This window comes from Scomber japonicus, chromosome 20 (genome assembly GCF_027409825.1).
Source record: "Scomber japonicus isolate fScoJap1 chromosome 20, fScoJap1.pri, whole genome shotgun sequence".
Taxonomy (NCBI): Eukaryota; Metazoa; Chordata; class Actinopteri; order Scombriformes; family Scombridae; genus Scomber; species Scomber japonicus.
Window position 1 is genome coordinate 1,181,418 of NC_070597.1, and position 12,074 is coordinate 1,193,491.

The 12,074-nt window shown below is 41.6% G+C and overlaps 2 protein-coding genes across 2 annotated transcripts in view; both read left to right on the forward strand.

Annotated features, from left to right (window-relative positions):
• The first annotated feature begins 1,832 nt into the window (after window positions 1–1,832).
• LOC128381612 (microfibril-associated glycoprotein 4-like) lies at window positions 1,833–3,174 on the forward strand. The gene is made up of 4 exons (XM_053341659.1): window positions 1,833–1,874; window positions 1,962–2,058; window positions 2,145–2,312; window positions 2,808–3,174. Exons 1-4 carry the CDS (start codon window positions 1,848–1,850, stop codon window positions 3,062–3,064), a joined length of 549 nt encoding a protein of 182 aa, XP_053197634.1. The 5' UTR covers window positions 1,833–1,847; the 3' UTR covers window positions 3,065–3,174.
• Window positions 3,175–8,653: 5,479 nt separating this feature from the next.
• Window positions 8,654–12,074, forward strand: part of asah2 (N-acylsphingosine amidohydrolase 2) — a 9,977-nt gene continuing 6,556 nt past the window's right edge. The window contains exons 1-2 of the mRNA XM_053341835.1: window positions 8,654–8,783; window positions 9,944–10,061. Coding sequence (XP_053197810.1) covers window positions 8,654–8,783; window positions 9,944–10,061 — 248 coding nt within the window. The remainder of the gene's footprint in view (window positions 8,784–9,943; window positions 10,062–12,074) is intronic.

Here is a 12,074-nt window from a genome sequence, read left to right on the forward strand (position 1 = left end):
GAGCCTAAATGAACACTGAAGTACTTGTTCTGTCTGTAATGATTCCTTCTGTTAATATTCAGTATGAGCAGGAGGCTTCTGTTTCATGTGTGCTGCTGTGTTTCTGTTGCAGCTGGTTTCAGTCTTCCTCCTCCTCCTGGCTCCAGCGTTGACCTGCAGCTACCGTCTGCATCTTCCGCTGGACTGCAGTGGCATCCATAACCACGATAAAAGCCGACCCAGTGGAGTGTACACCATCTATCCCATCAGAGCCACGTCTGCTGTCCAGGTACACTTCATGCTCTCTGGGACACAGTTAGAAGATGTTGGTTCAAAGATGAGTCCATCACCATGTGAAGACAGTTCAGGTTGATTGTACTAAACCAGCAGATATAACTGGAGGTAGTCCTGTTACTGGTTGGATACACAGACTTTATATAAACTTTGTAGTTCTAACACTTTTAAATGAAGAGCGGTGCCAGTCAGAGTTACGTCTAAAACATAATAACTGTGAAACAGAAAGAAAGTAGCATCGTCAAGCCATACAAGACAATAAGTCAAACAGCAAAAAGCAATAAAATATACGTCACCAAAACCTGCACTGCAAAAACAGATGGACCACAACTCAGTTCAGTTTTCAATAGTTGTATTAAATCAAGCAAGAAAAGAAATGTAGGTGTGTGAGTGTTTTCATGTGAAAGAGTCCTAGAGTCTGTTTGAATCAAAACTCATCAGTGTCTGTATTCACAGTTCAGTAATCACTGCTACCAAGCAGCATCTTGTGGTCTTATTGATTTTACCAAAGATTTAACTGCTTTTAATTTGAAACAGATACAGGAAGTGGTGGCATTCAGCCAACCAATGGTATAACTTCATCACTCAGTCAGTTCTTCTGATATTCCAGTGCTTTGCATTGTGGGACACAGTAGGTGAGGTAGACTGGTCAGATGCATACTGGAGAGTATTGTTGGCATTCTGCACATGTTGCTTTTGTTTGCATACTGCATGCTAACAAGCTTTTTGGGCCATTTTGGCTCCAAGGGACAAATTTCATACATTTGACTCAGTAATGACACTTCAAATCAAAGCTTGATAGGAATCAAATGGTTATCAGCACATGTCTTATTTAATCATTTAGACAGAGTGAATTTGACATTCCATATGCATTTTGTCTGCATTTAAAAAACTAATTTTAGTATAACTATCTGAAATCCTTTGTTTAAAAACACATCAACAAACACCAGAGTGTCAGGTTTGTCAGGTTCATCATCATTGATGAACCTGACAAAGAGGATTATATCATTTTGAAACAGTACTTTACCTTTAAAATCATTAACTTCTCTGTTAGTGTCAGCAGACTGAAGTCAACATAAAACTCCTGAAGAAACTGTGACTGGGAAACAGACACATTATTCCTCCTCCTGACACTCTGGAGACGAGCTTTATGTTTTACTATGAGTTGGGTTCACTGACGTGGACTTTACGATGCAATCTGATGCTGCTGAAGCTGGTGTATCTCTCCTCCACTGAACAACAACACTGGAGGCTCTGAGACACACTAACAGATTTCCTGGAGGTTGCATCTTATTAAAAGTAATATTTTTAAAATGACCACCAGCACACTTATTAGAGGGCCTGAATTTAGAAATTGAGACCAGAATGACTCGTTGAAAACAATGACTGACTCAGTATTTCTAGAGAGAAGTTGAGACTTGTTGAATAGGAGTCAGTTGGAGCAGCTAGCAGCTGTCAGTGACACTTTAAGGTGCTTCAGACTCAAGACGTGGCAGCTGCTGATTGGTTGAATATAGTTTTAGTAAAGGATCATATTTACTAATGAGTGTGTTTGTGTGTAGGTGTACTGTGACATGGACTCAGATGGAGGAGGCTGGACGGTGAGTTTTTGAACAGAAGTCATCAAGTCACAGCTGAGTGGTTTTCAGTATGAACACTTCCTGTTTGACCGTCATAATAACCCCCAGGTGTTCCAGAGGAGGATGGACGGCTCGGTGAACTTCTACAGGCCCTGGGATCACTACAAGAAGGGCTTTGGTAGCGCTGCTGGAGAGTACTGGCTGGGTGAGAACAGTCATGTGACTTCATGAAACTCTCTGTTCATTAAAACAAACAAACTCTGACGTGACTTCATGTTTGTGTGTTTTCAGGCCTGGAGAATCTCTTCCATCTGACTCTGAGAAAAAAGGTCGAGCTTCGCGTCGACATGGAGGACTTCAGTGGGAACAAAGTGTTTGCTCGTTACTCCTCGTTCTCCATCGACCCAGAGTCCCACGGATACAGACTGCATGTGTCTGGATTCACTAATGGAGGAGCAGGTCAGTTACTGTTAGCAGTTAGTACTTCTGTTTGTCTGATGTTTGGTTTCCACATGGAGACACTGAGGATTTCTGTCCTTATATTGGATTAATTGTGTGATTCCTTCAGCTAAAGACAGATTCACAAAGATTTTCAACTCAGTAACAACAAATCTGTGTTCTGCTCATGTTTTATTAATTACATGAAGCTTTGGTTTTTATAAACACATTTAAAGAGAAAATGTAAATGAGCCCCAGCAGGTTTCACGTGTTTTTATCCCTTCAACCTTTTACAGTTCTTGTCTACATGACATACTGCATGTTGTTATGTTACAGTAGCAGCAGCAGATGCAGTACTAGTAGTACTGGAAGTATTTGTACAAGTGGTGGCCATAGCAGTAGTACTGTATTAGTAGTGACAGTTGTAGTGTTAATAGTTATATAACATTATATAATATGGTGTCATTAGCAGCAGTGTTGTGATCATACACTTGTTGTTTTCTTGTGTTTCTGTAGGAGACGCCATGTATTATCACAACGGACAGAAGTTCTCCACCTTCGACAAAGACCAGGACTCTCACAGCAGCGCTAACTGTGCCAAATCATATCTGGGGGCGTTCTGGTACAACGCCTGTCACTTTGCAAACCCTAACGGGGTTTATCGCTGGGGGGCTGATGGCACTATCCATGCTTTAGGAGTGGAGTGGACCATATGGAAGGGTAATAACTACTCCCTGAAGACCATCAGCATGAAGATTCGTCCTGTGCAGTAATTCTCCAGAACGAACAAACAGAATATCTGTTGATCTCTTTCTTTCTTTCTCTCTGATCTAATCTGTAACGTCACATATTAATCAAATAAAGATTTCCAGCATCAATAAAAGTCAGAGTGGAGTGTGTGTGTGAGCAGCTGCTGGGTGTAAAGTCTTGTGTCTAGCAGCTGTTGGTGTAGAGAAATGATTGGACAGGTGGGGAACTTAGTGGAGGATCCAGAGGAACAAATACAGAGCAGCTTACATCAGAAACATCACATGAGATCACTGAAGTGATGAAGAACCAAATGACAGATGGAGTTGGCTTGTATTGGAGCTCACAGCAGCTTGAACTCTGCTGTAATGAACACGTTCCACCACTAGATGTCTCTGTTGTCTATTAGTTCCATCTAGTTGTATCCACAGACTGACTGTATGTCTGGATGTTCTTGGCTGCTGAAGGAGAGAACGTAACTGTTTGAGAAGCTTTTGGTTGGTTTTCTCTTCACACACAGTCTGCTGAAAGCAATCAAACACTTTAAAGTGTTACACTGATGTGAATCATTATCTGCTGCATGCTCAAAATAACTCAGCTGTTGAGTCAGTCGGTTCTGAACTATATAGTTTCTCATGTTCTTTATAAATATCCTGAATTTCATTAACCAAGATCACACCTGTGAGCATATGGATTTGAAAATAGTTTAATTGTTGATAATGAATGAGCTGAGGTACTGAATGATAGATGGGTTGAGGGAGTAAAGAAGGAAGGGTGGTGGAGGTACGTACGATTGAGGGTAGAGGGGATAAGAGTCAAGGGATTGTTAATGATTGTTAATGATTAATATATATCGATAGGTATTGATGAGATGACGATGGCTGTTGGTGGGAAGGTAGGTATTTTTTAATGTAATAAGTTCATTTATTGGCCTGAAAATAATCCTAATAATATACTAATATCACTATTTAAGTTGTATTTATTGAATATTAAGTTTCACACTTCTATGGCACTTAGTCTTACTTTCTGTCTTTCAAATATTAATATGATATTTAATTTTCAGGTCAGGTCAGTGACAGCCCTCCAATGCAGTGGCAGTCAGACACTTTTAATCTGCAGAAGGTTTGTTGCATATTTTTCCATTCAGTTTGTCCATTCATCTCCACAAAACTCACCACAAGTCTTCATTTAACATTGTTGGTGTGAGAGTAGTGCTGATCACTGATTACCTCTTGTGATAGGAAGTAGGGACGTTTAGACAACTGAAGAAAGTCTAATATCAGTCAGTGGCTAATTTGTTAATCCAAAGGACGGGAGATCATTCTAACCGAGAGAGAGAGAGAGAGAAAGAGAGAGAGAGAGAGAGAGAGAGTTTAGTGGTTTTGTATGTGTCTGATCAGGTCTTTAAGCAAATATTTGAACGAGTCAGACTAAGTGCCATGGCAGTGTGAAACTTAATATTCAATACATAAAACTTAAAATCATGTTGGTATATTGTTATGTTATCGGCTCCAGTAACGTAATAGCTTATTGACTTATTGCATTAAAAAAACGTATCACATTATCAGCTGTTATTACATTCGGGCCATCGGCCGCTACAAGAGGAGTTGAAGTGTCTCTGAAGCAGAAAGAGGACAGAGCGTAGTTCTGGAGAAATCTTTGATGTATGCAAACATGGCAGAGATGGTATAACTGCAAACATGTAGCATGCAGGAGAAGAAAGGGTCATGTGAGCCTTAGTGGGTTAGTTAGAGAAAATGTGTAAGTCAACAGTCTCAAACTTGGGTTTTAAGATGGACAGTGATTTTAAATTGGATCGGCAAATTAGTGCTGTGGTGAAGTCCAGCTGGCAACAGTAAAGCCCTTCCTCACACTACAGCACTGAAACAGTAATCCATGCCTTCATCACATCTCGGCTGGATTACTGCAATGCACTTTATTTTGGAGTCAGTCAGTCCTCCCTCACACGTCTCCAGTTGGTGCAAAATGCAGCCGCTCGCCTCTTAACTGGAGTACGTAAGAGGGAGCACATAACGCCCATCCTGGCCTCCCTCCACTGGCTACCTGTGCACTTTAGAATCCATTTTAAGATTCTTTTATTTGTTTTTAAATCTTTAAATGGACTGGCCCCGCTCTACCTCTCCGAGCTCCTTCACCCCCACGCTCCTGCTCGGTGCCTCAGGTCAGCTGATCTGCTCCTGGAGGTACCGAGGTCAAAGCGAAAGCTCAGAGGGGATAGAGCCTTTTCTGTAGCTGCTCCTAAATTATGGAACGGGCTTAAATATTAGACAAGCCAAGGGAGGAAGGAAGGATGGGAGGAAGGAAGGAAGGAAGGAAGAAGGGATGAAGAAGGAAGGAAGCTCCTCACTGTCCCTTTTTAAAACTCGTCTTAAAACCCATTTTTATTCCTTGGCTTTCAACCGTTCATGAGACTCTGCTCCTGTTTTAGTGTTTTATGGTTTGTTTGTTTTAATTATTGTTTTATTGTTTTTAATTTGTTTTAAAAACAATAAACAATTATTTTAATATTTATTTCCTGTTAATAGTTTTATGTTCCTGTGTTGTTTTATCTATTTATGTGCAGCACTTGCAGCACTTTGTTTCAGCTGTGGTTGTTTTAAAGTGCTTTATGAATAAAGTTGAGTTGAGTTGGGAAGAGATGCTGAGCTGGACAGTTTGGCTTTGCTTGAGGTTAGATCCTGAGCCTGTCTCAGAGCAAAGAAAGGAAAAATCTGATTTTGTTGCATGTAAAGATGAATCGCAGTTGAAAGTCCACAGACCAGACAACCAATGACAATCTGCCACTTTGCATCCTTTAATAAACATCTGAGCTTCATCTCAGGTGGAGCTTTTTGTCCCTGACCCTGACCCTTCTCTCACGCATGACGTCAGTGATGGCCTTGAGAAGTTTTACTGGAGCTCTGATAGACTCCTGGCTTCAATGTGCTGCCAGAATAAGCATTACTTGTCATGACGGCTCGAACTGTTATGATAGCCTAACATTAACAGCATTCTTTGACACCATCATTTTGTATCGTTGGGTATTTTTAGTATAATAATGAAAAAATGATTCTGCAGATTTAGTTCATTCCCACAGTAAATGATTCTATAGATTGATCAGAAACCGGGGTCCCCAAACAAATCCAATGTTTGTCTTTCTTTATTTGAGTCACAGTAACAATAACGAAGCAGCAGAAATCAGACTGACAGACTTCATTAGATAACTTCCTGAGCTGCAGGGTTGGGTCAGGGTCAGTGTGGAAGCTTCAGACTACATTTAAGAGTAGGCTTCAAACGTTCCTTTGTGATAAAGCTTCTAGTTGGGGCCGGTTCCAGCTCCTAGGTTTATGCTGCTATAGGCTTAGACTGCCGGGGGACTCCCATGATGCACTGGGCTCCTCTCTCCTCCTCCCTCTCTCTCTCTATCCATCCATCTATATCCATTAACATTCATGTTCTATTAATGCATTCAATAAGCTAAACTTCTTCCCCGGAGTTGTCTGTGCTTTCTGGTCTCACAGGTAATCTGGGCCTGGAGACGTCCGGATGACGGATTCCAGTCCTGGACCTTCTAGCTTCAATGTTGATTTTCATTGTGCTTCTCTCCTCAATCCTCTTCCTTTCTCTCCTCTCAACCCCAACCGGTCCAGGCAGATGTTCTCCCACTCTGAGTCTGGTTCTGAGGGTTCTTCCTGTTAAAAGATGTTCTCCCACTCTGAGTCTGGTTCTGAGGGTTCTTCCTGTTAAAAGATGTTCTCCCACTCTGAGTCTGGTTCTGAGGGTTCTTCCTGTTAAAAGATGTTCTCCCACTCTGAGTCTGGTTCTGAGGGTTCTTCCTGTTAAAAGATGTTCTCCCACTCTGAGTCTGGTTCTGAGGGTTCTTCCTGTTAAAGGGAGTTTTTTCTCTCCACTGTGTCTCATGTGGGAATGTTGGGTCTCTTTAAATGAAACCTGAAGAGTTCGGTTTAGACCTGCTCTGTGTGTAAAGAGCCTTCACATGACTCTGTTGTGATTTGGCGCTATACAAATAAATAAAGATTGATTGACAGACTGACAGACAGGAATCCTTCTGACACTGAAAACTCTACTTTACATGTGAAATGTGACTGAAAGAAACGTGACTGCTGTCGTGCCTCAAAGTGCTGAGAATAAAGGAACGTTTGAAGATGTGAGGTCAGATTACTCTGCAGTAACAACAGGAAGTGGACCTTGAGTGTCCTAGGTAAACCAACCACTTTGATAACTGTGAATGAATTTATTGTGGCTTTATTACTCGTAAAATTAGTTTTATCTGTGATCTATAATCTGTGTGGCTCTCAGGTGTTTGACCTTTGGAGTGCAGACTGAGAGCGAAGCAGACTCTCTCCGATTATCATTTAACAGCTTTGAGGATCTGAGCTGTAAACTTTCTTTCTTGTGTTTGACTCCAGAAGCTGAAGGTGAGTAAAAGCTCTATTTAAACATTCCTGTCTGGTTCCTTCTGTGGTTCTCTGAAGATTTATGAACGTTTCCAACAGAAACAGATCTCAGAGCAGCTGTTGGACGTTCAGTTAGTGATTTACAGCAGCGGGACGATCGGGTGAAACCAGTTCTGTCTGAGATTGAAGCACGATTTCTGAATCTGCATCAACAAGAGCAACACTGTGATCTTAGAGTACATTTAGAGGTACTAGTACTTTACTGTAGTACAGTTTGAGGTACTAGTACTTTACTGTAGTATAGTTTGAGGTACTAGTACTTTACTGTAGTACAGTTTGAGGTACTTTACTGTAGTACAGTTTGAGGTACTAGTACTTTACTGTAGTACAGTTAGAGGTACTTGTACTTTACTGTAGTACAGTTAGAGGTACTAGTACTTTACTGTAGTACAGTTTGAGGTACTAGTACTTTACTGTAGTACAGTTAGAGGTACTAGTACTTTACTGCAGTACAGTTAGAGGTACTTGTACTTTACTGTAGTACAGTTTGAGGTACTAGTACTTTACTGTGGTACAGTTAGAGGTACTAGTACTTTACTGCAGTACAGTTAGAGGTACTTGTACTTTACTGTAGTACAGTTTGAGGTACTAGTACTTTACTGTAGTACAGTTAGAGGTACTAGTACTTTACTGCAGTACAGTTAGAGGTACTAGTACTTTACTGCAGTACAGTTAGAGGTACTAGTACTTTTCTGTAGTATTTCCATGTGATGCTACTTTCTACTCCACTACATTTATTTAACAGCTTTAGTTGCTTTTCAGATGCAGATTTGACACAATGGATAATATAATATAATATAACAAGGTTTTTCTTTCATTGAAAATATTACAGGATTATTTTAGAGTCGGTTTTATTTATTAGATTAGATTAAAACTGGATTTAAAGGTTGGTTTGCAAAGACGTTCTCAGTGTAGACAGACAGTAGACAAACATGCTGCTGCAACACTGCACATGTCGGCATCGTCAGACTAATAAAAGAGTGTCTTATCTTATCTTAAAACAAGTTTGTTTTTTCCACATAAGGTTTGATGAGAAGCCTGAGTGGTCGATGTTAAATATGGAGGCAGTGTGAATTTAACTTGTTACAACACAGTGACACTATCGCTAGCATTTCCCTTCGTGTGCTGACAGGAAGTATGGCCGGCAGGAAGTCTGTGTGTTGTGGTCTTTCTGCTCTGGAGGTGACGCTGGGCATCCTCTTCATCCTCATGACGGCTGTGAGTGTGTCGCTGATCGCGCTGATGGTTACCTGGAAAACAGACACAGGTGAGGACGCAGAGACACATTCACAAAACTCACATCTGAAGATTAAAAGATAACTGATCTCATGTGCACAGTGATGTCGGCTCTGCTAATGGGATTTGTCCAAAATGTATAAAAAATGTCCCAAAACAAGAAACGCTCCGTGTCTCAGACTCAGCTCGGTGATGAGTAATGATCAGCTCTCTTTCTTTCCTCCCCCTACCTCCCTTCTTTCCTCCCTTCCTTTCCTTCCTCCCTTCTTTCCTGCTTCCCTTCCTTTCCTACCTCCCTTCCTTCCTTCTTTCCTCCCTTCCTTCTCTCTTTCTTTCCTCCCCCTACCTTCCTTCTTTTCTCCCTCCCTTTCCTTCCTCCCTTCCTTCTTTCCTTCCCTCCCTTCTTTCCTGCCTTCCTTCCTTCTTTCCTCCCTTCCTTTCCTTCCTCCCTTCCTTCTTTCCTTTCCTCCCTTCTTTCCTGCCTTCCTTACTTCTTTCCTCTGTCCTTCCTCCCTTCTTTCTTTCCTTTCCTCCCTTCCTTCTCTCTTTCTTTCCACCCCTACCTTCCTTCTTTCCTCCCTCCCTTTCCTGTCTTCCTTCCTTCTTTCCTCTGTCCTTCCTCTCTTGCTTTCCTTCCACCTTTCCTTCTTTCCTTTCTTCACTTTTTTCCCTCCTTCCCTCCCTCCTTCCTTCTTCCCTTGCTTTCCTTCCTCCCTTGACAACAGGAGGGTTAAATCATCTTTGTGATTATTCTGATGGTAGCAGGAACTCGATGCCTTGAAATAAATTGATAGAAGTATGTAAACGTCTCCCATCAAAAATATGAATATATGAATTAAAATATCATTTTTTTGTGTAAAAATCTAATAATTGAGATGTAGAGGAATGCTGTCTTCTATTCATATGATGGGTATCTAATGAAGTACTCAGCTGGTAACAGTATGATGAGGATTGGTGCTGGTATCATACCCAGGCCTAGACAGGAAGTGAGCAGTCTCTTCTATCACCACTGGATGGCGCCAGAGTCAACTTTGAAAGAAAATGAACCCGAACCACCTCCGATGATCTCTGCAGTCTGAACGGGTCTAAATAATAATAATAATCTGAATACTGAACAAAGGTTTTAGGAAAGTGATGAACAGTAACAGATTATAAAATAGTCCTCTCATACTGACGGGTTCTGTGTTTCAGAGCCAGAGCCGACTCTTCCTCCTTCTCCAGAGACTGAAGGCAAACCGTATCTGGTGGGAGTGGGCCGAGCTGACTGCACGGGGCCGCCGGCTGAAATCCCTCTGGTCAGTAAAACACAGTCTGAACACTGACGCTGCCTTCAGGGCCTTTCTGCTGCAGCCCTGCTGTCCAACCGGACATTATAACACGACACCCGGTTGTTATTACATAATGAAGTCATGTTGACAGTGGTGGACAGTAACAAAGTAAATTTACTTGAGTATTATTTTTGGGGGATACTTTTACTTTCACTACATTTGAAGGACAGATATTGTACTTTTTACTCCACTACATTTCTATTGATGCTCTCGTTACTCTCTACTTTTGAGCTCAGCTGATAAATAAACTGTTTCTGCTGATTTGCATATGATTTGTCGTATTGCCGTATCTGTACTACGTCATGCCATACGAAGAAATGGAGGAAGAAACTGGAGAAACTCCCACCGAGCACCCGTGGCCTTATCTCAAACCCATGTTTGAGATTTTTGTCACAAAAACTGATTCCTTTCAGTTTAAATGCTTGTTGTGCTTACCGCAAACAAATTATATCACGTCCTACAAAAACTTGTCTTCCAACCTCAAAAAGTATGTCGTGGTAAAGTAGCTACTAACGTTAGCTAGCTTAATGTTAGCTACTAACGTTAGCTAGCTTAATGTTAGCTACTAACGTTAGCTAGCTTAATGTTTGTTAAATTGCAGATGAACATTTTAAACATAAGTGTATGTGCTTTAGTATCATAGTTGCCATTTTTAAACAGTTTAAACATATGAGAACTGTTGCAGTGCAGTTGAATGATTAAGTTGACTTTCTGTTCATGTTTTTTATACAATTCATATCAAAGAGTCCGAGGTAGGGGTTAGGGTTAGGGTGGGGGGGGGGGGGGGGGGGGGGGGGGTCATGGTTGAGGGTTAGGTGTGTTGAAATGTGTTCTGAGGCTTCTTGACTTTATGTGTTTATTTTTGAGCTATAAACATGTCTGGAGCAGAATCACATCAGTGTATTGTATAATGACAGTAAAGCTACTTTCCTGTATTTTCTGAGATATATTTAACCCACCTGTTCTTGAGTCAAGGAAGGAAGGGGTGAAAAGAGGAAGGAAGGAGGGAGAAAGGAAGAGAAGAAGAAAGAAGGAAAGGAGGGAGGAAAGATGGAAGGGAGGAAGGGAGGATGGGAGGATGGAAGGGAGGAAGAAGGAAGGGAAGGAGGGAGGGAGGAAGGAAAGGAGAGAGGGAGGAGGAAGAGAAGAAGAAAGAAGGAAAGGAGGGAGGAAAGATGGAAGGGAGGAAGGGAGGATGGGAGGATGGAAGGGAGGAAGAAGGAAGGGAAGGAGGGAGGGAGGAAGGAAAGGAGAGAGGGAGGAAGAAAGGAAAGAAGAACAAAGGGAGGAAGGAAGAGAGGGAGGAAGGTAGGAGGGAGGGAGGGAGGAAGGACAGAGGAAAGAAGGAAGGAAGGAAACAGACAGGGTCAATTTGACCCGGGGAGGACGACACAAAGGTTAAATACTTTTACTTAAGTAATATTTTGACTAAGCTACTTTTACTTGTATTGGAGTAATATTTGACAATGAGTATCTGTACCTTTACTCAAGTAGTGAAGTTGTGTACTCTGTCCAGCTCTGCATGCTGATCAGTGGTCAGGTCCAAGGTCTGCGGCTGGGACTGGGCGTGTTGCTGATAATCTTTATGGTTTCAGGGCATAAATGTGTGATCTGAACTTTCACGTAGAGCCAGAGATCATAAAGTTTGTGAGGCAGCTGGAAACAAACCATCTGCACAACAATGGTGGATCATGTGACCTCACGTAACCTTCATCACATCAAACTTACACTAATATCTTCTTTACAAATCATTAAACCAAGCTGTGTGTGTGTGTGTGTGTGTGTGTGTGTATATATATGTGTGTGTGTATATATGTGTGTGTGTGTGTGTGTGTGTGTGAGTGAGTGTGTGTTTGTGTGTATTTGTGTGTGTGTGTGTATGTGTGTGTGTTTGTGTGTGTGTGTGTGAGTGAGTGTGTTTGTGTGTATTTGTGTGTGTGTGTGTGTGTGTTTGTGTGTGTGTTTGTGTGTGTGTGTTTGTGTATGTGTGTATG